At 36.4% G+C, this 26,491-nt stretch overlaps 3 protein-coding genes across 3 annotated transcripts; 2 read left to right on the forward strand and 1 right to left on the reverse strand.

Annotated features, from left to right (window-relative positions):
• Window positions 1-751: 751 nt before the first annotated feature.
• LOC122135818 (zinc finger protein 850-like) lies at window positions 752-12,631 on the forward strand. The gene is made up of 5 exons (XM_042716088.1): window positions 752-1,192; window positions 2,632-2,715; window positions 3,282-4,864; window positions 9,005-9,152; window positions 10,230-12,631. The coding sequence occupies exons 1-5, from the start codon at window positions 1,093-1,095 to the stop codon at window positions 12,302-12,304; spliced, it is 3,990 nt and encodes a 1,329-aa protein (XP_042572022.1). The 5' UTR covers window positions 752-1,092; the 3' UTR covers window positions 12,305-12,631.
• Window positions 12,632-13,639: 1,008 nt separating this feature from the next.
• LOC109104911 (tektin-4-like) lies at window positions 13,640-19,795 on the reverse strand. The gene is given in 7 exon segments (XM_042717352.1): window positions 13,640-13,819; window positions 13,821-13,994; window positions 14,065-14,219; window positions 15,191-15,413; window positions 15,585-15,728; window positions 16,762-16,867; window positions 18,135-19,795. Coding segments are annotated over 7 exon segments (1,362 nt in total). The 5' UTR covers window positions 18,658-19,795; the 3' UTR covers window positions 13,640-13,782.
• Window positions 19,796-22,736: 2,941 nt separating this feature from the next.
• Window positions 22,737-25,484, forward strand: LOC109105586 (LITAF domain-containing protein-like). Its single transcript, XM_019118859.2, has 5 exons — window positions 22,737-22,863; window positions 23,104-23,209; window positions 23,819-23,902; window positions 24,898-25,039; window positions 25,114-25,484. Exons 2-5 carry the CDS (start codon window positions 23,113-23,115, stop codon window positions 25,217-25,219), a joined length of 429 nt encoding a protein of 142 aa, XP_018974404.1. The 5' UTR covers window positions 22,737-22,863; window positions 23,104-23,112; the 3' UTR covers window positions 25,220-25,484.
• Window positions 25,485-26,491: the final 1,007 nt, after the last annotated feature.

Here is a 26,491-nt window from a genome sequence, read left to right on the forward strand (position 1 = left end):
ACATTAAACTAGTTTCTTGTTACTACATTCCTGCCTCTTAGTCTTTCCCTTCCTATTGGATGCAGAAGACTTTGATAATAGGTTTGAAAAACTTTGGATATAAGAGGCAATGCACACCTACTAAAATGAGTTGATCATTTATTGCTTTTCATTCAGTGATGATCTATTAAAGTCATGTCACAGTATTCTATACATTTTACATAATTACTTTCCTGCTGAAAAAAAATTGTGTCCACTACAAATACCATTACAGACCATCAACTTTTAGCCATTAACAAATGGTTTCCTGTAGTGTGTTTTGGGACATATTCCATTAGGATTTAGTGATAATAGACAATAGAAGGCGACCAATTACCAGAAAACCACAGGGTCCAGTACAGTTTACGTTAAAACTAACACAAGTCCCATTATAACCATGTAAAACCATTATAATTCTGTGATGGTGTATATTGATTTTTTTTTCAGCAGGGTAAGCAGTGTCCCTAAACAAATTGTCCAACTGTAAAGAAGCAAAGAGAAAACTCAATATTCACTAAAGACTTTCACACAGTCATCAAAACCAAACAATCCAGTCACAGTCACAAACAGGAGATCATTAGTGATTAGTATGTAATGTAAAAGGCTGATAATGACACATCTTAAACCAATTACAGATGTTTTCATTAACGTGTAATCTGTTACGTGTAATCTACAAGTTAATAAGTACCATTAATTATGAAATATCTCAATTTTTCATTATACATGCGTGTGTTTGTCATTAAACTGAACCTACGTTATAAAGCTGGCCCGAGATCAGCGGCGTCTAGCGGCGAACCTCGAAACTTCAAACCAATGACGAAGACTCGTTTGCTGAAACCACGTGACTTGGTCAGTTCGATTCGTGATCTGAACCATTGATTCAAAGCAAAAGATTCATAACCGTTTCGAAGCTTCATGGAGATCATAAATAGGCTACATAAACGCTAGGCTTGTTTTAAACCAAATACATTAATGTGTGGTTATATAATGTCTGTTACAAAACTGACAGAAACAAACGCGACTGATTGAGGGATTTATGGAATAAACGGGGTCCAACATTTCCTGGTGATAAAGATGGAGAATCGTGAAAACAGTCAGACAACAGAAACACCAGATGTGAAGACGAAAACCTGCCAGTCCTCACCTGTGCGAGAGCAGAAGAATAAAACAGATGGTAAGTTAATTATGTGTCACAAAGAATCTGTTAATTGTTGTTACTAATGAAAAACCACGTGCGTCAAATTATTTATGCATACGGGAAGATTTGGTTATTCCAGGTATACAAATAGTAGGGTATTTGTCAGAACAACTATATTTTAAAATGAGTTGATTAAAATGTACAAATAAAGGGCAAAAACAGAACATCCCTTTACCAGCTATGCAATAAAGGTGCATCCCTACATTCCTGAATGTATAATTATCCTGTTTATTATACAACTTTGGCTACTCAACAAATAAATGCATAGGAGCACATCAAAAACTTTACTGAAATGTATTTTTTGATCTTACCTGTATATGATTTAAAACTTGCACAAGAATGTTTTGTATTATTTTGTACGAAACAATTAGCCTAGCAACGAGATGTACACTGCAAAAAATATTACATTTATATTGTCACTTAAGATCTCAATTTCACTGCAGTCAAAAACTGAGAACAATACTGCCACCATATACATAATAGGGATGGGCGATATGGGCTTAAAAAATATATCATGGTAATATTTGGTATTTATTGCAATAACGATATAATTGACGATAATTCAAGGAATCTTATGCATTCACTAAGAGACAGACAAAAAAAAATCCTGTTTCTTTAGAGAAAAGTATTATCTTTCTTATTTTTACCCTGTTGTTGTGAGGAGTACGCACCTAATGTATTGACTATTTCATACTGGAAGCTGGAGGAACTCTGCACATGCTTTGCAGAAGTTATTGCACTGACAATGGACAAAGGTATCCACTAATAGCTGAATAAAATGCAGATGGAGAAATTTTTACTGAAGAAATATGAAGACAATAAACATGCGATTGTGACAGTATATGGTTTATCTGTTTATTCTTATAGCAATCTTGGCTATTTTTCTAAGGATAAAGTACATTTATAATGCAATGCTAATCTACATAGCATCTATCACTGTATTAAATACTATAAAAAAGTAAAATTTCTGCCTCATTCTGTGATATGAAACCACGTCTCATCACAAAGTTATTTCAAACACTCAACTGATGTTATGAATTTTATATATATATATATATTTATATATATATATATATTTATATATATATATATATATATATATATATATATATTATTAAATGTATGTACATTTATAACGGTATAATTTTGTATTATATCACCTTTGCATCAAATTACACAAAAAATAAAATAAAATAGTTAACGCTAATGCAAGGGTGTTTCTAATGCAGCCTCTCTGGGAGGGGCGGTAAATTTGACATCGTTCTTTCTTCTGACTGCCGTTATCTGTCTCTCTCAATTTTTTTCCTTTTATTGAAAGTCATGCAAACACTGTTGTGGAGTTTTTCTTTTGATATTTGAGCAATGGTATGCAAAAAAATATTTTTGTGGTACTTTCCCATTCACTGCTCTTCAAGTTAACCCAGCTATGATGACTTCCACTGCTGAGAAACCCGGAAATGTGAAAAAGGTTCATAAATGGTATCTTTGTTGGATAACAGGTTTGTAAACAGGCTCATACACATGCAAAACTGTATCGCACACATGCTATTGTATTACATTTATTCATTTTATTGCACTTTAAGTTACAGCCCTGACCAAACCATTTCCTGACTGTAGAAGGAGCTCCTCGTTTAGCTCTATATTCCTTCTCAATTTCACATCAGCCTTTTGCCATGTCGCTTCACACAATTGCACACAGAACTAGACTTTATCGTTATTATCACGGGAAGACTCATTTTTAACGTGGGGAGAATTTTAACTGGTATATTGCAAATGATAAGATATCACCCATCCCTAATACATAGATGAATTTTCTTAGGGCACCAACTATTAAAACCATTTGCTTGGTTACTTTCAGTCATGGACAACAATGAATTAAAAAATCTGGCTGCTTGCTTTATACATCAAATTGCAGTTTAGAAAAAAAACATGTCAGTGCCTAAACAATGACCACTGTTGCATTCTGCTGTTAAATTGGGTTGCAAATCTATACATTTGGCTCAAAATACCACCTTTGTTGTATTTGAATTGATGTTTGACATTGATCTTTTAATGTTTATTATAGATCAGATTGAACTGAAAGAAGATTTTATCACTTGCCATGAATGTGGGATGGATTTCTTTGAGCAAGCAAGTCTTGAGCATCATATGAGAATTCACACAGAAGAGAAACTGTTCATCTGCCCTCAGTGTGGAAAGAGTTTCACAGTGCAACACAGGCTTGAGGCACATTTAAGAATTCACACTGGAGAGAAACCATTCAGTTGCTCAGAGTGTGGAAAGTGTTTCACGCAACAAGGTCAGATTAAAAGTCATATGAGAAGTCACACTGGAGAGAAACCTTTCACTTGCCCTCAATGTCAAACTAGTTTCACATCGAAACAAAGCCTTAAAAGTCACATTAGAATTCACACTGGAGAGAAACCTTTCACTTGTTCTGAGTGTGGAAAGAGCTTCATAACACAAGGATACCTTAAACGTCACAAAAAAACTCACACTGGTGAGAAGCCTTTCACCTGTCCTCAATGTGGAAAGAGTTACAAATTGCAAGAAAGCCTTGAGAGTCACTTGAGAGTACACACCGGAGAAAAGCCGTTCGTCTGCCCTCAGTGTGGAAAGGGTTTCACAGCAAAACAGTGTCTTAAAAGTCACTTAAGCATTCACATTGGAGAGAAACCTTTCACCTGCTCCATCTGTGGGATGAGCTTCACACAACATCAAAGTCTTAAACATCACATGTGCACTCACACTGGAGAGAAGCCTTTCATTTGCCCTGAATGTGGAAAAAGTTTCACAATAAAACAACGCCTTGATATTCACATGAGAATTCACTCGGGAGAGAGACCCTTTTCCTGCTCTCAGTGTAGAAAGAGTTTTACAGTAAAACTTAACCTTGCGAGACATATGAGAGTTCACACTGGAGTGAAGCCTTTTTTCTGCACTCAGTGTGGAAAGAGATTCACAGTGAAACAAAGCCTTGAGAGTCACATGACCATTCACACTGGAAAAAAACCTTTCACCTGCTCCGAGTGTGGAAAGGGTTTCACGAGTAAACCTAAGCTTAGTTATCACATGAGAAATCACTCAGGAGAGAGGCCTTTTATATGTTCTAAGTGTGCAAAAAGTTTCACAGTGAAACAAAACCTTGATATTCACATGAGAATTCACTCTGGAGAAAAACCTTTTTCCTGCTCTCAGTGTGGAAAAAGTTTCACAGTGAAACAAAACCTTGACATTCACATGAGAAGTCATACTGATGAGAAGCCTTTCACCTGCTCTCAATGTGGAAAGAGTTACAAAGTGCAGCAAAGCCTTGAGAGTCACATGAGAGTTCACACTGGAGAGAACCCTTTCACCTGCTCCGAGTGTGGAAAGAGTTTCACAGTGAAACAAAGCCTTATGAATCACATAAGAATTCACACTGGAGAGAAACCTTTCACTTGCTCCGAGTGTGGAAAGAGTTTCACAGTGAAACAAAGCCTTATGAATCACATGAGAATTCACACTGGAGAGAGGCCTTTCACCTGCCCTCAGTGTCCGAAGAGCTTCACGCAACATAAACATCTTAAACGTCACTTAAAAACTCACACTGGAGAGAAGCTTATTGATAGAGTGGGGGAAATCTCTGCTGTCACCTGTGTACAGCATCAATCCAAATGAAGTGATGGCAGTCATAGCGTACTAGTACATCTGCCAGCTATCAGAGGAGAGTGATGTAGTCAGTTTGTTTGATTAGGAGACCAGGACTGATATGAAACCAACTGGACAATTTGGTCAGGATGCCACGTTTACTCCCCCACTCTTAACAAGAAAATGTTTCTGTTCATTTGTACCAAAAATGCATGGTAGGACTTGATTTTGTGATGATGTGTATAGATGGTATACACTTCTTTATTCCATAAAAAATAATAATTGTGAATTTAGATTTCATGGTGACTTATGTTTCACAAAACACTTGTCAAAGACTAAGGTCTGGTTTCACAGACAAGGTTTAGACTAAGCCAGGATTAGGCAATAGTTCAATTAGGACATTTAAGTAATTTTTTATAAACATGCCTCTTAAGACAAAACAAAGGCATTGTTATATTTTAAGATCAATCAGTGCAAGTATCTTTCAGTTGAAACAGCTCAGACTTAAGCCATGTCTGTGAAACCAGGGGTAGGTGTCTAGCAGTCTCAGGTTTGAAACTTGATACAATCCAAATATTTTATGCTTTTGTTTTTTAAATTATTTACAGAAATGCAGCCTACATTAACATATGTAATAATTTATATTAAACAAATTTAGTTGTACTTATTTACAAAATATAAGAACGAACATGATGGTGTACCAGTTTAAACTAAACAGGTTCTAGCAATATAACAGCCTCATGCGCAAGTTAACCAACAAGGAATTCTAATACCATGTTTGAAAAAAAAAGTGTAAAACCAAACACAAATACGTGAAATTTAACGGTAGAATGGGAAGATGATGAATAAAAATGTATGTATAATGCTTAAATTTACCCCCAGAGTCCTTCCGTCTGGCAAATACCATTTGAATTTCAAAGTACATTAGCTGTGTCACATATTCACATATTCTACATATTAACAACCTGGAGCTTAACACGTTCAAAACTGTGGAGATTATCGTTGACTTCAGGAGAAACCCCTCTGTGCTCCCCCCACTCACCATCATGAACAGCACTGTGACTGCAGTGGAGTCATTCAGGTTCCTGGGCACCACCATCTCTCAGGACCTAAAGTAGGACAATCACATTGAGTCCATTGTTAAAAAGGCCCAGCGGAGGTTGTACTTCCTTCGCCAGCTGGGGAAGTTCAACCACAGGAGATGCTGGAGATGGTTATACTGTTCTATTACTGAATCAATGAATTAATGAGATTAGGGGGGTTAGTAGGGTATTCAGGGCTGATGATTGGTTAATTGGTGCAACCCTCCGTTCTCTCCAAGAACTGTACTCCTCCAGAGTGAGCAAAAGGGCTAGCAAAATCACTCTGGACCCCTCACATCCAGCATACTCCCTCTTTGAACTGTTGCCGTCTACTCGACGCTACAGAGCTCTGAGCACCAGAACGACCAGACACAGGAACAGTTTATTCCCTCAGGCAATCCATCTAATGAACACTTGACAATAACTGTGGAACACACACTATTTATACACTTATACACTTATTTATCTAACACACATACTTAGTCTACACTTCAGATTTGCACATAATATACATGTACATAAAAAACTATCTATTGTAATATATCTGCACATACAATTGTGAATTTGTATATTGTTGTTCCTTATGTACTTTTTTTTTATCTGTTTTTTTCCTGTCGCTGTCATTCTGTTGCACTACGGAAGCTTCTGTCAAGAAAATAAATTCCTTATATGTGTAAACATACCTGGCAATAAAGCTCATTCTGATTCTGATTCTTATATTCAAGGCTGTTGCTATGTAGAGACCCAGCCTGTACGCAGTGCAAAATTAAGATGGCCATCGTAGGACATACAGGTTTGGAACACACAGATTGGAATAGTAAATAATTCCAATGTATTCCTGATGTTTTTTTTTTTTTTTTAATCAATTCCTTAATTCCTCAATTCCTAAATGGAAATTACTATTCACATGTTTTGGTGCTGTACCCACATATAGACATTTTGGTCGGAATATTAAAATGGCCCTAACATATATAAGACATTTTACAAACCAACTGTAAATGATTTACTATAGCCTAACTCTAATATATTAAATAAACTACAAATCATGAAATGCCGTCATATGTAAAATGTATAACTTATTTGTTTAATTATGTAGTATGATTGTATGGTTTTGGGGGGGATTAGAGTTAGGCCTAAATTAAATAACACTCACTATTTTTCCATTATATACACATGCGTTTGCACATTAAAATTAAACCTAAACTGAACCGATATATTAGACACTGATTCATGGTTCACCAGATAATCATCTTCTAGCGGTGAACCATTGAAATTTCGAAATGTTTTAAGACAGTCACGTAACAAAGCCTTGTTTGCTGAAACCCCCGTGACTCTGAACCAGTGATTCGAAACAGAAGATTTATAAACGTTTCGAAGCTTCATGGCATCCTAGGCTTACTGTAAATCAAATACATTTGAGTTTCTATTACAGCGTAAACGTGACTGATCGAGCGATATATGGGATAAACGGGATCGAACATTTCCTGGTGATGAAGATAATCAGACCACAGAAACACCAGATGTGAACACAAAATATCCATAATCTCACCTAGAGAAGATCAGAAGAATAAAACAGTGTAAGTTGGTTGTCTTTCTTACAAAGAATCTGTTCATTCTGTTTGTTGATCTTTACTCATAAAAAACCACCTGTGTCGAATTTAATGCATACAGGAGATATGGTTACACCAGATGTACAAATGTCTGCTATAGTTCGGTATTTGTCAGAAGAACTAGCCTATATTTCAAAATTAGTTGACTTAAATGTTTCAGAAAAAGTGCTTTTTTAAATATATTTTTTAAATGATTTGATCAGTGAGATCATTCATTCTTGTTAGTAGCTATTTTATTTTGGAAGACTTCATGCATGAGCTCTACATGTGGAAATTTGAGGTTTGGGGGATCTGATCATTTCACCTTAGTGCCGTACATTACACAACCACTAAAAGGGATAGTTCCAAAAAAAAAAAAAAAAAAAAATACACCCCTGAAATATGGTAAGTAAAGCTCAACCACACCTGCTTGATATGAGGAAAAAACCTCACTAGTTCTTGCATGTGAGAGGGAAACATGCTTGTGTTTTAAATGTAGGAATCCTGTTTGAGAGATAATGTAACCTCCTAGAAGTGATGTCACTTGAATTATTTTACAAGGGTTTTTTGATGAGGGTAACAGGGCTGACATGAAATCAGAAAATGCATACTTATGCCAAAAACATTGCTTAACAATGAGACTATATTTAAAACAATATGCAAATGTGTCTTTTATATCATTTTGCCTTCATTTTGCATATTAAAAGTCCTGCTGAAAAAGAACAATAATTTTGAGGGACAGGCCAAAAACCTTGCTCTTATCAGCATAAATGCTATTTAGATTATTTAATGTAATATGTAATTGACTATTTTAAGTGTACATAGTACCGTGATGTTTTTAAATTGCAAATGTATTTGTTGTTATATTAAATCTATGTTTGATTATGTCTCCACAAGGATCTACCTCAAAACGGAAGCTTTTCCATAAAATTTCGGCAGCTGAATACACATTATTAATAGCCTAATCCTAAACTGAATATTCTCCGTTTTAGGTAGAATTAGCCATTTAAGATAATTACAGAATTTGTTTTTAAATATTTACATTTTCAAAGTGTTTTTATTTTGAAGGTGTATTGAAATCTGAAAATAACTTACATTTTAATACATTACTTAGATCAGAAAAGTGTTTTTTTTTTTTTTTTTTTTTTTTTTTGTCCCAAATATATACTTCTCCAATCTTTAACTCGATCCAGAAACAGGACTGGGACCCCTGATCTAGAGATCTTGAATACAGAATAAAAGGGCTGGGACAGCAGATCATCGCCCCTAGCGGTGAACCATCGAAATGTCAAGCGTTTCGGACCAGTATGTGACGCAGCGAGGCCTCGGCCTATCACGTGACTTGACCAGTGTGATACGCGCACAACCGCTTCGCATTCGTATGGAAGCTTATTTAAGGAGAAAACCCAGTCAGTAGTGATTTTAAAACCGAATCAGTTTTGATTGTAGAATAGCCATTAGAGAATAGAGTGAACGAAACCTGATTGATGGAGAGTGATGAAATAAGCGGCATCGAACATTTCCTGGTGATAAAGATGGAGCAGCATGAAAACAATCAGACCACAGAGACTCCAGATGTGCAGACGAAAACCTGCCAGTCCTCACCTATGCAAGACTGCAAGAACAAAAGGCAGTGTAAGTTGATTATTTGTCAGTTACATTGAATCAAATAAGTTAAAAGATTACGTTTGTTCTATTAATTGTTGATCGTGACTAATGAAAAGTGGTGAACGTCAAATGATGTATGCCGATTTAGAAACATTATTAGGCTACTCCAGATGTTTAAGTGTCCGTAATAGCTGGGAACACTAAATAGACCAAGTATATTTTAAAAATAATGGACTGAAATTTAAACCGGAGAAGCTTAATGGCTTAATACGATTTTTAGATTAGATGATTTAATAATTAAGATGATTCATTCTTGCTGAAAGAAATAAATAAGTCTAACTAAGTCTCGTGAGAAATGGGCAAAATCAGGTAAAGTGGACGTTTTTTTTTTTTTTTTTTTTGACAAATCATGTACAGTATCTGTAATTTCCCAAAGTGATTCAACTAAAAAAGTTATAACAAAGTTTTTTAATAATATTATAACATCACATTAAACATTATATTTTATCATTATGTAACATTATATTATCACTATAATAAAAGAAAAATGTATTTTTGTTGAATATGGCACCACAACAAGTTAAATATGTGAAAAGTATGTTGATCATCTAACTGTACATCATCCTGCGTATTACATTGCTCTGCCTGCTCACATTAAAAATAAACAGGTGGGCATGAAATACTGATTTGAGTTTAAATTATTTAATAATCCTTCCTGTACATTATCTTAACACTTCTGCTAAGAAGAACAGATATTTCACTGCAACATAAAAAATATTAACTCTGCAAAAATATTACAGTAATATTAATATATTAGGATATATCAGAAGCCATGTTTGACCAATCAGATTTAAGAATTCAAGATAGTTAATAACAATTTAATACAGTTTCTTACTTAAGTTCCCATCCCAAGTTCTAGTCTTATTTAGTGAAGATCTGGTTCAATAAAACAATTTATTCACAAGCTGTGTAAACGTTCTTGTACATATTTATTCTGTTTGTTTGGGGTGCACATCTATTACTGACCATTACTGTATAGCTAATGTCCCAACTTTATTGCCCATGAAGTGATCTTTGACATTGATCCATTAATGTTTATTTTAGATCTCAAGGAACTGAAAGAAGATTCTGTCACATGCCATCAGTATGAGATGCATTTCATTCAACAAGCAAACCTTAAGCAGCACATGAGCATTCACACTGGAGAGAAGCCGTTCATCTGCCCTCAGTGTGGAAAAACTTTCATATTTAAACAAAGCCTTGAGAGACACATCAGAATTCATACTGGAGAGAAACCTTTTTCCTGCTCTGAATGTGGGATGAGTTTCATAGAGAAACAAAAGCTTAATATTCACATGAGAAATCACACCGGAGAACAACCTTTCACCTGCCCTCAGTGTGGAAAGAGCTTCACATTTAAACAAAGCCTTGAAAGACACATGAAAATTCACACCGGAGAGAAGCCTTTTAACTGCTCAGAGTGTGGGATGAGTTTCATAGAGAAACAAAAGCTTAAAATTCACATGAGGATTCACACTGGAGAGAAACCTTTCAGCTGCCCTCAGTGTGGAAAGAGTTTTAGAGTAAACAGGAGCCTTAAGAGACACATGAGCATTCACACTGGAGAGAAACCTTTCGGATGTACCCAGTGTGCAAAGCGTTACACAGTGAAACAACACCTTGAGAATCACATGAGAATTCACACTGGAGAGAAACCTTACACTTGCTCGGAGTGTGGAAACAGTTTCATGGAGCAACGACAACTTATAATCCACATGAGGATTCATACTGGGGAGAAGCCTTTCACTTGTCCTCAATGTGGAAAGAGTTTCACACAACAAGGACAGTTGAAATGTCACATGAGAATTCACACTGGAGAGAAACCTTTTACTTGCAATCAATGTGGAAAGTGTTTCACAGTGAAAAGTACACTTGACAGTCACATGAGAATTCACACTGGAGAGAAGCCTTTCAGCTGCTTTCAGTGTGGAAAGAGTTTCATTCAACAAGGGCAACTTCAAATTCACATGAGCGTTCATACTGGAGACAAGCCTTTCATCTGCCCGTATTGTATGAAGAGTTTCCCACTGAAGCATGGCCTTGAGAGACACATGAGAATTCACACTGGAGAAAAGCCTTTCAGCTGCTCCGAGTGTGGGATAAGCTTCATAGAGAAACAAAAGCTCAATATTCATATGAGAATTCACACTGGAGAGAAACCATTCAGCTGTTCTGAGTGTGGAAAGAGTTTTACAGTGAACAGAAGCCTTAAGAGACACGTGAGAATTCACACTGCAGAGAGACCATTCACCTGCACCCAGTGTGGAAAGAGTTTTATGGAACAAGGACACCTGGAAAGTCACATGGGAATTCACACTGGAGAAAAGGCTTTCACCTGCTCTGAGTGTGGAAAGAGTTTCACAGTGAACAGAAACCTTAGGAGACACATGAGCATTCACACGGAAGAGAAGCCTTTCACTTGCCCTCAGTGTGGAAAGAGCTTCACAGAACACGGACAACTTAAAAGTCACATAACCATTCACACTGGAGAGAAATCTTTCACCTGCTCCGAATGTGGAAAGAGTTTCACAGTGAAACAAGGCCTTAAGAGACACCTAAGAATTCACATTGGAGAGAAGAATTTCACCTGCTCTGAGTGTGGAAAGAGGTTCATGCAGCAAGGACACCTTCAAAACCACATGCGAATTCACACTGGAGAGAAGCCTTTCATCTGCTCTGTGTGTGGAAAGTGTTTCACAATGAACATTACCCTCGAGAGGCACATGAAAATTCACACTGGAGAGAAGCCTTTCACCTGCTCTTATTGTATGATGAGTTTCACAGTGAAACAAGGCCTTGAGAGACACCTAAGAATTCACACTGGAGAGAAACCATTCTCCTGCTCTGAGTGTGGAAAGAGCTTCATGCAACAAGGACACCTTCAAATTCACAAAAGATTTCACACCGGAGAGAAGCCTTTTATCTGCTCTGAATGTGGAAAGAGTTTCACAGTGAAACAAAGCCTTAAAAGTCACATGAGAATTCACACTGGAGAGAAACCTTCCAACAGATTGGAGGAATCTCCTCTACCGCCACCTGTGTGCATCATCCATCCAGATAATGTAAAGCCAGTCATAGCGTACCAGGACACCCACCAACTATTGGAGGAGAGTGATTAGACAATCTATTTGAATTATTAGGAGGCCAGGACTGATAAGAGACCAATGGATGTCAACAAAAACACATTGTAAATAGAAGCATTTGATACAATGAGAGTAGACCTAAATTAGGTGCTGTAACTAAAGCCATCACTGCAATCGAGTAATTTCAGATTTTTCCCCCTCTGTATTTTTTTTTTTTTTTTGTATGTTTAATTTATCTTCATATATTTTTTACCTCATATATAGCTTTCATTTGAATTAATACCTTCTGTTTTTTCTGATGCTGTATATAACCGTATAGATGTATTTAAGATTCAGCGATCTGTGCATACAGTCTATGGTTTCAACATGTTTTTATGTTTTGTATGATTTTGCGAATTGTGGTGTTGTATGATTTAGCTGTTTTTTTACTTTGACAATTTTGCTAACTTGACCACTAGCATAAATTGTCATATTTCGAACTAAAAAAACACTCTTTAGTCTGCAGTGTAGAAGAACCGTCTTCTTACACAGGTACAGCTTTTCAACTGACATGTAAAATTATTAATTGCAGTTTGCATTGTTCATATGAGTGGTATCTGAAATATATTCCTCGCTAACATGGGAAAAAAATACATCATGGAATAGCACTCTGAATATCTTTCAAAGAACTGATTACACTGACTATACAAAAGCGCTAACTGTATTAATATACTTTGTAAACACAGACTGATGAAATTATGTTTCTCATGTAATCTGAATAAAACCATACATTCAGATTTTTAACTTAGAGAAAGTGCTTATCAGTTTTGTCTATATTTGTAACAGATGGTCTTTGGGCTAAAAGAAGTCTTTCGATACAGATACCAGTTGTCTTTTCACAGATTTCACAATTTTAGAAATATTTAATTATGTCATTGTAATGACTTACAAAGATTTACTTGACAATAATACAGTTATATTAGTTTTCATATGTCATGTAGTCTATGTTTGAATTTTCATTAATCAGTAACTGTCATAATTTAATAAAAGTCAGTGGTGCATACAGCGTTATTTTGGACTGTTGATTTTTTTTATTCTGTGGGCAAAATGGTTGAAACATTCTTCAGAATCATAATTTTTTTGAGTTCTGCATAAGAAATATAGACATAGGCTTGAAATGATATGAGGGTGTGTAAATGAGGACAGACATTTTCATTTTTGAATGGTCCCATTTATTTTTGAATTTGTGTAGGCCTAAAAACTTATTATAGTTCACTTTTAATTTAGTCTACTTATTTCATTATACAGTATATAGAAAACAATATCAATGCCAAATAAACAGTACACACTAGACCATTTCAGTGTATTATGTATAATTTAAAAATTTTCCCAAAAATATTTTCTTTAAAAACCAGAGGATAGACATAACCACTGCACTGCAAAACACTGAGCAGATGCACACATTACATGCCACTGGAAGTGACTGTCTAATGAATCCAGACCTCCTGTTAAGAAGTGCATATTATGACACCGTGTCAGTATCCAGACAGCACTGTGACAGAAGGGTAGCGTGCGGTGCCTCATACACTTCTCTCGGTCGATGAGGAGGGAGTTTGTTTTGCAAGAGATGTCTTTCTCCAGGGACAGTCTGCTTTCTTCTAAGTCCGACAAAGATTTGCGTGCTTCATACAGCTGCTGCTGTAGAGCTGATACTGTACTGTTGAACTCTGACACCTCACCTAACAAACTACACAAACACACACACATCAGATGGGTTTATGTGTGTTAGGAGACTGAGTGCGTGTATGCATGCGTACCTGAGCTGGGGCTGGTCTCTGCACTGCTCCATGTTGGGTCTGAAGGTTCGGTAATGCAGTCTAGATTGAGCCACTCTGAGAGGAGCTTCTTTATCATACACAGCTTGCTGTAGGTATGAGATATTCCTCTCCTGAGCCCCAATCTGCTCTAGAATCTATTTCACAGACATATTAAAGGAAAAGGCCACCGAAAAATTAAAATTTGCGGAAAATTTACTCACCCTCAGGCCATCAAAAATATAGATGTGTTTGTTTTTCATGGGAACAAGTTTGGAAAAATGTAGCATTACATCGCTTGCTCATCATTGGATTGCAGTGAATTGGTGCCGTCAGAATGAGAGTCTAAACAGCTGATAAAAACATCACAATAATCCACAAGTTATCCACACCACTCCAGTCCATCAGTTAATGTCTTGTGAAGTGAAAAGCTGCACGTTTGTAAGAAACAAATCCATCATACCTATATTTACGGCTAACATATGAGTCCTATATCAATAATATTGCTTTTACCAGTTAAAAAATTTGCCTTGTTTGAATCAGGAGAGAATTATACACAGATCAAGCCCCATTTACAAGCAAAAACAGTCCAAAACAGTTCTGGGAGCTAGGAGCAATGGTTTAAAGATGGAGTGGTGTGGATTATTGTGATGTTTTTATCAGCTGTTTGGACTTTCATTCTGATGGCACCCATTCACTGCGGAGCATCCATTGGTTAGGAAGCGATGGAATGCTACATTCCTTCAAATCTTTAAATTTTTAGCAAATGTTCATTTTTGTGTGAACTGTTCCTTCCTTTAAACCAGTGGTTCTTTATTATATTGTAGTTTGGTTAGACTGCTCTGCACATTTTGTATGTCTCCCTTAATTAAACGCACCTGATTCAGATCATGAGTTAGTTAAGAGAGCGATCCATGAACTGAACTGAGTGTGTCAGATAAGAGACACATACAAAATGTGCAGAGCAGTGGGTCCTGAGGAATGGAGTTGAGAACCACTGCTTTAAACATTAAAAATTTGAACCTCTCGATTTGTATACTTGAATGAAATCTGCAGATTATATAGACTCTATCATATGTGATACCTTGTGTACATGTATTGGTTTTTGTTTTGTATAAGTGTGTATTGCCTGTGCCAGGTGCAGTTCCAGCTGTGTTTTGGCTTGGCTCAGTTCCATGCAGCGCTGGTTGAAGGCCTGATCTACAGCGGCACACTGCGCCCGTAGGTCCTCAGAAGTCTCCTGGAGGACCCGCTCAATCAGCCGCCTCAAGGCCTGGCTCGCCACCTCCTCTCTCTCTGCCAGCCGCAGGTTATCCCGAGTAAACTTACGCCAAACCTCCTCATCGCACACCCTACAGAGAAACACATCTGAGATGCTGTCACCACAACAGCTGCGATCTAAAAGTGCTGGCAATGTTATGCATTATCAGACACCCAATGGAGTCGAAATTTGTTCTTGATAGACTGCTTTAATGTTTAAGCTGTGTCACTCCAACTGAGCTGTGGTAAGGTTTGGCACGCACTGTTCCTGCAGCACGGCTGAGCTGGGATGCCGTTGTGTGTCGGTGCTCCTGTTGTTAAAGCGTCCACACTGGTCATCCAGACTGTAGGCCTGCTGTTTATCAGACCAGTCTGACTGAAGAGTCTGCTTCACCTCCCGGTTCAGCCTGACAGATACAGACAGGTTTATGACTTTAATCTGCAACCCAATCAAAATCCATTACAATTGTGTGCTGAACACTCAAAGTAATAAATGTTGACCAAATGTTATTTTTCTGGTGTACTATTGCCTTAAAGGGATACTCCACCCCAAAGTGAAAATCGTGTCATAATCACTTACCCCCATGTTTTTCCAAACCCATAAAAGCTCCGTTTGTCTTCGAAACACAATTTAAGATATTTTGGATGAAAACCGGGAGGCTTGTGACTGTCCCATAGACTGCCAAGTAAATAACAGTGTCAAGGTCCAGGAAAGTATGAAAGACATTGTCAGAATACTCCATCTGCCATCAGACATGCAATCTGGGTTATATGAAGCGACGGGAACACTTTTTGTAAGTGAAGAAAACAAAAATAACGACTTTATTCAACAATTCCTTTGTCAACAGTCTCCTCTTTGTCTCTCCATATCACTTTATGCTGCGTATGATCTTCTGTATCATCTGCACCACAAGGATGCGCTGTTTTCTTTCAAATCAAAGCTAAATACACCTAGAAACAGTGCATCCTTGTGGTGCGGATGACACAGAAGAGCATACGCAGCATACGGGGAGAGAGACAGAGGAGATTGTTGACAAAGGAATTGTTGAATAAAGTCGATATTTTTGTTTTCTTCGCTTACAAAAAGGATTCTTGTCGCTTCATAATGTTACGGTTGAACCATTGATGGCAGATGGACTATTCTGACGATGTCTTTCATACTTTCCTGGACCTTGACACTGTTATTTACTTGGCAGTCTATGGGACAGTCACAGGCCTCCCGGTTTTCATCCACAATATCTTAAATTGTCTTCTAAGGACGAAGGAAGCTTTAACGGGTTTGGAACGACATGGGGGTAAGTGATTAATGACAAAATTTTCATTTTGGGGTGGAGTATCCCTTTCAAGAATGCTTCATGAGATATAAACATGAATTATTGCACTCATATAATATAGAATTTGAACAGAATTAAAGAGAGATCCATAATTTGGACAACTGGCCTTATCTGGTTGACAGTTTGATCCAGAGTTTTTTTCAGCAAGGCCTGAATGCTTCTGATCAGCTCCACTTCCTGTTGGAAATCATTTAAAAAAAATGTTTCAGGATCTGTTGTTGACACATAGAACTTGTTTTGTGTTTAATGGCATCTTTCTTGCTTATTCACTATGACAGCTACTAGTAATAATAATGGTAATATATTATTTTAAATCTTTTATTAATGAAGAAGGCTTCTACAACTACTAATAATTGTATTGTTATAGACCTATGTATTGCTATTATTCTCTATTAAGGGAAGTCGTGGCCTAATGGTTAGAGAGTCGGACTCCCAATCAAAGGGTTGTGAGTTCGAGTCTCGGGCCGGCAGGAATTGTGGGTGGGGGGAGTGCATGTACAGTTCTCTCTCCACCTTCAATACCATGACTTAGGTGCCCTTGAGCAAGGCATCAAACCCCCAACTTCTCCCCGGGCGCCGCAGCATAAAATTGCTGCCCACTGCTCCGGGTGTGTGTTCACAGTGTGTGTGTGTGTTCACTGCTCTGTGTGTGTGCACTTTGGATGGGTTAAATGCAGAGCATGAATTCTGAGTATGGGTCACCATACTTGGCTGAATGTCACGTCACTTTCACTTTTCACTTTCATTAATGAGTAAATAATACAAAATTGATCATATTCTTAACATAAAGAAATTTCCAAAATTTCCACTTTGTGGGGAGCTGCAAACATGTGTGTGTGTGTGTGTGTGTGTGTGTGTGTGTGTGCACACCCGTAGTAACTGCTGCCGTAAATGTAGAGTAATTTTCTGACATGATTTTACACACAGCACTCCTTGTTACGTGTTTGATAACATCTATCAATTATAGGAAGCATGTTTATTTGGAAAAGGCCATGTTTCCTGTACCCATAGAACTGTATTATCCATAATGTGCGGATTTGCTTTAATCTGTTGGATCATTCAAAAAAATTGATTCCTAATGAAATTTGACTTGTAATGTGGAATCAAATAAAGTATATAAAATGTGTGCGTATTTGTGCTGTCAAATGATTAATCGCACCCAATATAAAAGTTTTTGTTTAAAATATATAATAATGTACAGTATGTGTACTGTGTATATTTACAGTATTATGCATATATAAACACACACATACAGTATAGCTTTTGAAAATTTTTAACTTTGTGTTTTTCTTAAATTTTTAAATTTGTGTGTGTATATAATCTTTTTTGTGTATATTTTTTTTTATTATGTATGTGATTGTTTTTGATTATCATGTGTGTGTGTGTGTGTGTGTGTTTTTTTGTTTGTTATTTTTGTGTGTGTTTTTTTATTTTTTATTTTTGTTTTATGTTAATTATTTAGTTTCTTATTGTCTGTACCTTACACCAGATCCGGTCCGAAGCGTCTCTCTCTGCAGGTGAGGTTATCAGTGGCGATGGCGAAGGGAATCTCCGTGGCGTCCAGCGCTTTCTCCAGCCGCCGCCTGGAGGCCGTCAGCAGGTCTGTTTCCGCGATCAGCCGCTCGATGAGCTGCTCCAGCTCGGACCTCCAGCTGTGGATGTCCTGCAGGCGGCTGCCCAGGTGTTTGGTGCCCGCGGTCTGCGTGCGTAAAGTCCCGGCGTCGGTCTCCGCTTTCAGCGCTTTGGACTCGGTGCAAATCCTCTCCGCGTGATCCCGGTCCGCGACGGACCGGTTTAACAGAGCAGAGTTATTGGCGAGCCACTCCTCGGGGGTGTATTTGGCGCTCCGGTAGCCCGCCGTGGCCAGACCGGCGGATGTACCCGCGTACACGTTTTCTTTAACGGCGGTCTCCGGGTTTGTGACCAGCGGCTGTGAGCCATTCTGTGCCGCTACCCGCGTGTCAAAATAGGGGCGAGACACTAAAATTTGGGATGACATCATCTTTTGGTGTAAATTAAAGTATTTAACAACCTGCAGTTCCTTTAGTGGTTGAAGTCACCGAATGTTTGTATTCCGTTGCTTGGATACCGACGGTTGCTAAGGACGCGTTACGCACTAGAGAGTTCCAACGTTTCACGTTCCAACATTCTTTATTTGTTATTTTGACTCGAAACCTCGAAACTAGTTATTCAGATTCAGACCTTGGATTTGGGATTTAACCAAAGTTATAACTAGGCTATTAGAACACGAAAATAAAAAATAGGCTAAACAAAAATGAATAAATGCTGTAATTCCCCTCCCTTACGAAAAATAACTATGGTTTTACTACAAATAAAAAAACAAACATCAATAAAAAAACACAGTTACTAGTTAAACCATGGTAACCACAAATTAACCATGGTTTACTAATCATAGTTTAACCATTGTATTTGTGGTAAAACTGTGGTTATACAAATTGTAATCAATACGCCAATAAATAAATAAATAACATGGTTACTACACGTTTACTACAATTAAATCCATGGTTAATTTTTGTAAAGGCCATCTTCCCCTAAAACAGTATCAGAGAAGGAAAAGGCAAAACTCCGGATTTGATTAATGCAAGGTGATGGATGTTTTTATATCCTGTTCATGGCACTTCTGAATGTACAGTGCTGCGTTTCCCAAAAGCATCGTCGTAGAAACCAATGGAGCTACGATCAAATTAAGCTTATGATGCTTTTGGGAAACACAGCCCTGGATGAGGAAGATGAGAGATGCTTCAGTGCATGGAAAATCAAGGCTTAAAGTCTAACATGAGATCTTTAAGCAAAATAAAGATTTATGTCACCAAATTCTCAGGAAACAAAGAATTTTCAGCATTGCATGCTGGACAGTGAAGTGGTTCACCCAGGATGTGCTGCATGGCCTCTCTGTGTTTTTCTACAGTTAAGTGCTTCCACTTTCTAGCAAGATTTTAATTGACATCATGTTGCTTCACTGAGGTTAATAACTGACTAATTCCAGGAAACGCTGGACACAAATTGAGGTAATATGAATCAATGTAGAATGGAACAGCACTCAACTGTTTCACTGGGTTGATGGAAAATTCCTCCCATGGTGGAATATCACATTAATGTTTTACAAGCAATGAGTTCAACTGACAGAGCAAAATATAATGATGCATTTACAGTGTGTGCACATCTCCCATAAGAAGCGGAAGAGAGGAACTCGACTGTAGTAAGGTCACAATCTGATTACAGATTACAAATAATCAGTGTATGAACACACTACAGATATAATCAGAAATGAATCAAACCATTAAAGTCAGTTTGCAGTAAATGATGATTAATGTGGTTTGTTTTTGGTAGGTGGTATTTTTAATTTAAACAGGCTGTTTATTTATTTTGATTGAATACATATTATTATAATAACGAAAAACAGGAGAGACATGAAATGTCAATATGTTTTCAAACATAATATTTTGCATGCATTCTTGCTACTGCATGACTTTGCCCTATTACATAAAATTTAACATTTCTTAAACCATGACACCCAGGAAGTGACATCATTTGGACCTTTTTACAGCATGACATGAAGACAAGTAAAATAAATTAAATTAAAATTATGAATGTAATTGTGTCGACTGCATTCATCAAACACAACAATTCAACACTGTTAAGTTACTACAAATGTTCAAAAATCAAACAAATGTTCAGAATCTTCACAAGTTTATCAATAGTGAAAAACCAACAATTGGTTCCCATCTGGTAAGAACCCTCCTGAGTGATAATTTAGGATTTAGGGCCGATTATGTAACCTGTTGGTGGGCAGTGCCATCTAAATCACATGTCTGTCTGCTGATCAGCCAAAATTTCCTATTACATTAACAGCAAGTATATAAACAAGTGGAGAAATAACTAAGTTAAACTGATAATGATGCTTTCAAGAATAACATTTATTGAATTAGGTTGATAGGTAAATAAGTTAAACTGATAATGATGCTTTCTCATATTATTAATTAAATTTAACACATTAGAATTAATTAGAATATATCAAATTAGATGCTTACAAGCAACCATTCAAAATGAGTAGAAGAACATGAAAAAATTAAGTAACATTTACACAAAAATATTGATTTCATTGAGATAAAAAAAAAACAACAACAACAACAAACAAAAAAACTATGCTAAAGAATGCTATGTTATACATGTCAGGCCAGTAGTTGGCAATCATGAAAACACCCAGTGAAAACATTATATGCATGCACATTGTCAGCCTTTTTACAAATTTCACATTTTTGTTGCTTATATATTATGATACAGGCATCATGTTCAAAAGCTTGTGTCTTAAGGCCCCCAAAACAGAGTTATGAATTGGAGACACCTAAAGTTCACAAACAGAATCACTGAAGGAGAAAAGGGTAAATTATTGGTTACCATTGTTGTGTTTTTTGCTTTAGTTGGGCTCTTGACCCTTGACTTTTTAATATTACATTTTGCATGGCTGTTGGAACTGAATTATTACAGCTAGACATGCTAAGAGTAAAGAAGATCAGGTGGTGTTGGTTATGATTTTACATAATCATTGTTTGGCCTGTGTACAAGTAGAGCTTGTTCTTGGAGTTAAATAGCATTCAAATTGCACCCCTGTAATTCAACAATAGAATACCCAAAATTTCTGTAAAATCCAGAGTTTAAGAATTCTGATTAAGAAAAAAAATTGTAGTCAAGACTTATTTTAGGCACACAGTGACATCAAGAACCAGCGTATGAATCTCAAGAATGGTGACAACAGTATTCAGATTTAACAGATGAACTGTAAGCATCACAAAACAAGCTAAAAATTGAGTTTTGATTGGTGGAACCCAGAATGCAGTGCAACATGCTTTTTTGATGGTCACCATTGTTGAGGTTCTCAGCCTGATTCTTGATGTCTGTGTGCCTAAATGAAAAAAAAAAAAATCTTTTTTTTTTAAATGTTGTGATCAGAAGTGCTTCTAAGAATCTCTCCAATTATGCTAAAAATACCAGACCTTACACTGTTCAGCCAAAGGACGCCTGTTGCTGATAAGATACAACCAACTCAGAAATCTAGATCAAATGATGTCAAAACAACCAACACCACCTGATCTTATTCTTCTTTGGCTTGTCTAACTGCTGTATTACAATTAAAGCAACCAAAAAATTTGTTTAAAAGTTTTTAAGGGGTCAAGAGCTCAACTAAAGCAAACACTGACCACCGTAATGGTAACCAAAATGTAGATTATTCACTTCAGTGATTCTGTTTGTTAACATCAGGTGTCTTCAATAACTCTGTTTTTGGGGCCTTGAAAACATAAGCTTTTGAACACAATGCCTGTATCATCCTCCATGTAAGCAACAAAAACATGAATTTTGAATTACATTTTTGGGGTGTGTTTCTTAATCACCAACTACTGGCCTGGTAGCATAACATAGTATTCATTTAGCATAGTGTTTTGTTTTTCTTTCTCAAAGAATTTTTTTTTTTAAACTTTACTTATTTTTTTGTGCTATTTGACTCATTTTGAATGGTTAATTTCATTTGATTAATTCTAATGAATTCTTATGTGTTAAATTTAATTAATAATATTGCTTGTATCTGTTGCCCACAATTTTATTAAGTAAATATAGTGTATTATTTTTAACAGTGCACCAACTACGCACACATTTCCTATCATGTATGCCTATGAAAGATGATCGAACCAATCAGAGTAGGTATGGGGTGGGTTAACGTGCAACCCCGCCTCTATATGCAGGCTGCAGGGTGCTTCTCGTTTTTTTGTCCAACAAAACCAATATTTTTGTATACATTTTACTTATTTTTTTTCATCTTATTTTACTCATTTTGAATGATTGCGTGTAAGTATCTCATTTGATTAATTCTAATTAATTCTAATGTGTTAAATTTAATTAATAATATTGCTTGTAATCTGTTGCCACAATTTTATTGAGTAAATATAGAGTATCACTTTTTACAGTGTGTTGTATGTAATTTGATTAATTCTAATATAAATATGTATGTTATCAGTGTTAATGTTGTTTTGTCTTTTTTTCTTATTAGGATGTTTATGACTGCAGCCTGCTGTCCTCTCTGACTGACACTATTGTAATCGTGATCCACGCCCTCTCGCTCTCACTCACAGCCATCCAGATTCTGCTGTACATTCAGAGGAGAAGCAACACAAACACATACAGGCACTCACAGGTACGTGTTGTTCACACGTTTTTAAATTAAATTAAAGGTTATGCTTTTGTCAAATACATAAAGGCATATGTTATTGAACTTTGCATTGATAAGTCAAGGCTATCATGATAATATAAAGCGTGTACTGTTTGTGGCATGTACTGTAGCAATAGGAAAATTACTAGAATAAGATTAGGAAAGAGAGAATATGACATGACGAATATAAAGAAACATCTATTTTATGACTATTCGCATTCACAGGTTTCGATAATGGAGAAAGACTACAGACCCCCTCCTTATTCTGGTCAGATGGATCAGACGGGCATAAACTACCCTGGACAGCAGGCAGTGTACCCACCTCAATCAGGTCAGCTGATCTTCCACTTAAACCTCACTAATAAAAAGGAACAGGATGATTAGAAACCAGTGTAGTAGAAGTTAGAATGGCGATCCCAAAATGTGAGCCAATATTCAACAGTCTGTGTTGTAGAAACTGCATATTTATTACCAGTTTTATGGAAGGGGTTATAAGGAAGTAAAATGTGTGATGTTTCAATCCGTGACGTTGTCATATGCCCTGTAAAACAAACACAGACTTTGGCTGGTGTGATCTCAGTTTATGCTTTATGACTGGGAGGATCGTGTATGAAACTGTTACATTATTTTGACTTCTATTAAACTTATTAGTTCATCCAAAAATGAAAAATTGTACTCATCCGTGGGCCATCCAAGATGTAGATTAGTTTTTTGTTCATCTGAACAAATTTAGCATTACATCACTTGCCCACCATTGGATCCTCTGCAGTAAATGGGTGCCGTCAGAATCCAAAATCATCCCAATAGTCCACAAGTAAACCAAACATCTCCAGTCCACCAGTTAACGATTATTGGATGAATACTATTGGAGTGGGTGGATAAGAACATGACATAAAATAGAGGAAATCTACGACCATGAGCACCTTTGACTCTTTTACAGGGCCACAAGCTGCACCTTATCAACCACCTCCATATGGGTTTGGGGATCATACCATCACTGTCCAGCCCACGATCGTCCCTGTGGGTGAGTGTTCAGCACCCAAGACTCATAATTTCTCAAGCTTTTATTCATGCAATGAGACTCTGGGAATCACTGTGGTTCAACACTATGTGAACATAACCAGGATAAACTATCGATTGCTACTGTAATTAATTAGAAAGAGATATGAATTAATCAGAGATGTGTTTAAGTCATACAAAGGAACTAATATCTACTTACAATTACTAACATGTCTCTAAAAATGAATAGCAAAGCCCTGTAAACCATAGCCTCCTGACTATATTGACATGATATTTGTTCATGTCATTACATTGTTTACAAGATAGTTTATATTAGAGAGTGTACAATATTTAGTATTTTTTAAAACTACGCTTAAAGTATGGCTTAAGGAAAACCAAATATGTGATCACTGACCTGATTTTTTTAATTTTATGAAGTATGATGTGATATTGAATGTGTATTGTTTGACTGAATACTGCCCTGAGAATACAGATGCAAATTAGCTTGTGTTGTGCACTGTTTCTGTTAAAAAAATGAAATAAACTAAACTAAAATTAAAAAAAATATTTTTTTGACAGGTTTTGATTTGAAACCCCATAACATTTTCCTGAGATGTTGACTTATGACAAACCATTGGAAAACTTGTCAGATAAGTGATCATTACAAAATATTATCATATTTCCATAAGGGTGTTAAATTTGATCACTAAATTAAATGTCAGCCATATTTAAAAAAAAAAAAGACCAAGGAGAGGGACTGATCATGATTTCTCTGAAAAGCCCTCAGTGTAGTCTTTAAAGCACATCCATGTAAGGTCTCAGAGAAATTCACTCAAATATAATGTTCTCTGCAGAGGACAAAACTCTGGTTGTCAGGAGAATAGAATTTATTATTTGTGAATCTGACTTATGTTCTTGGACACTGGTTAACTGTGTAAATACTAGCTTGCACTAGCTGTTTTGTGTGTGTGTGTGTGTGTATTTGTTCTGCGTTTAATAGATGCATGTGTACATTTGCAGTTGCACAGATGGTGGTTGTGAGTCTTACTGATATACCGGGCCGCATTACCTGTCCTCACTGCATGACGGACGTCCTCACAGAAACTGAACATATCAATGGATTGCTCACCTGGCTAATTTGTGGAAGCCTTGCAATATTTGCGTAAGTATGCACAGATTGCTGATATTTAATTCCTAGACGGCTGATATTTAGAGGGTGTCTGCTGTGTTTTTCAGGTGCTGGCTCTGTTGTTGCATCCCGTTCTGTGTGGATGCATGCAAGGATGTGAAGCACACCTGTCCAAACTGCAAAAACATCATCCGCATTTACAAACGTATGTAAAACATGCTGCACCAGAGAACAGGAAGATTCACCAAAATACTGAAGAGCTGCCCAGAAATCACTTTATGCACTGTTACCTTATTACAAATTTGTGACATTCAAAGCAATTCAACAAAGAGTGATTGAAGATATGATAGAGTCTATTTACTTTTATTTACGTTTTACTTTTATTGAGATATCTCTATCAATTTGTATATATACAGTGCCGTGATAGGCAGGTTTGGACAGCTTTTTACCATTAATAAATGAAATCATAATTTAAAAACTGCATTTTGTATTTACTTGCATTATCTTTGTGTAATATTAAAATTTGAGTGATGATCTGAATCTTTTAAGTGTGACAAATATGCAAAAAAAAATTAAAAAACCTAACCAAATGTAAAACCTTTTCACAGCACTGTGTATATATATATTCAGTTTGTGTGTGTTGACATAACTTGGGATGAATAAATTTGCGACATTTTTGACTTGAATTTGTGAATATATTGTGAATTTATGGCATCAGTCACCCACTTATTTCCCCATCATTATTTGTAAAACTGGAAACTGGAGGGGGAAAAAAAAAGAAGAAAAAAAAACTTGCTATGTGTACTGCATTATAGACACTTGCATATCATTGCTCTTTTGTTGGTGTGATTGCTTCTATTTTCATCATTTGCAAGTCGCTTTGGATAAAAGTGTCTGCTAAATGACTAAATGTAAATGATCTTAAATGTAAATCTTAATAATTAATTCATAAATCAACTGTAACCTAGTGAAATTATTTAAAATATCCGTTTAATGCAAGGTCAGTTTATAGGTAAATTTAACTACAACTGAATGCTGAAATTACAGATTCGAGCCTTCATGAAGAAGCAAACTTACCTTAAAGAAATAAACTAAGGGCATTCCAAATGGCATTTTGGAAAAGCATTTGTAGGGCTGGCTTCTGACCATTAAGTTTATTTTGCGTATGAGGAACTTCTGAAAGCACATGAGCATCAATCTTCAGTCCTTATGGGTTTTCACAGCTCTCTGCTGACTGGTATGTGTCATATTATACTGTGTTTGGGTGTCTCCGTTCTGTTTTTAGTTTCAACCTTAAAAAAAAAAAAAAAAAACTTGGTTTGAACCTTAAAGAAAATAAATGCAAAAAAGGACAGTGGTATTTTACCAAATGTAAGCTACTGAAAGGATAGTAAGACAAACTCTCATTCACTTACTAATATAATAATAGAATATGGGTATTGAAATGTATTGTTTTCTTGTTATAGATTTAATAAATTATTAGAC

This window comes from Cyprinus carpio, chromosome B1, assembly GCF_018340385.1.
Source record: "Cyprinus carpio isolate SPL01 chromosome B1, ASM1834038v1, whole genome shotgun sequence".
NCBI classification, from domain to species: domain Eukaryota; kingdom Metazoa; phylum Chordata; class Actinopteri; order Cypriniformes; family Cyprinidae; genus Cyprinus; species Cyprinus carpio.

Excerpts from the sequence above, each read along its gene's own strand:
- LOC109105586 (XM_019118859.2), top strand. The coding sequence starts at position 23,113 with ATGGAGAAAGACTACAGACCCCCTCCTTATTCTGGTCAGATGGATCAG. Across the intron at positions 23,903-24,897 it reads GCCCACGATCGTCCCTGTGG|TTGCACAGATGGTGGTTGTG; the intron begins GTGAGTGTTCAG and ends GTACATTTGCAG. Across the intron at positions 25,040-25,113 it reads GGAAGCCTTGCAATATTTGC|GTGCTGGCTCTGTTGTTGCA; the intron begins GTAAGTATGCAC and ends TGTGTTTTTCAG.
- LOC122135818 (XM_042716088.1), top strand. The coding sequence starts at position 1,093 with ATGGAGAATCGTGAAAACAGTCAGACAACAGAAACACCAGATGTGAAG. Across the intron at positions 4,865-9,004 it reads CTGTCACCTGTGTACAGCAT|ATGGAGAGTGATGAAATAAG; the intron begins CAATCCAAATGA and ends GAAACCTGATTG. Across the intron at positions 9,153-10,229 it reads CTGCAAGAACAAAAGGCAGT|ATCTCAAGGAACTGAAAGAA; the intron begins GTAAGTTGATTA and ends TGTTTATTTTAG.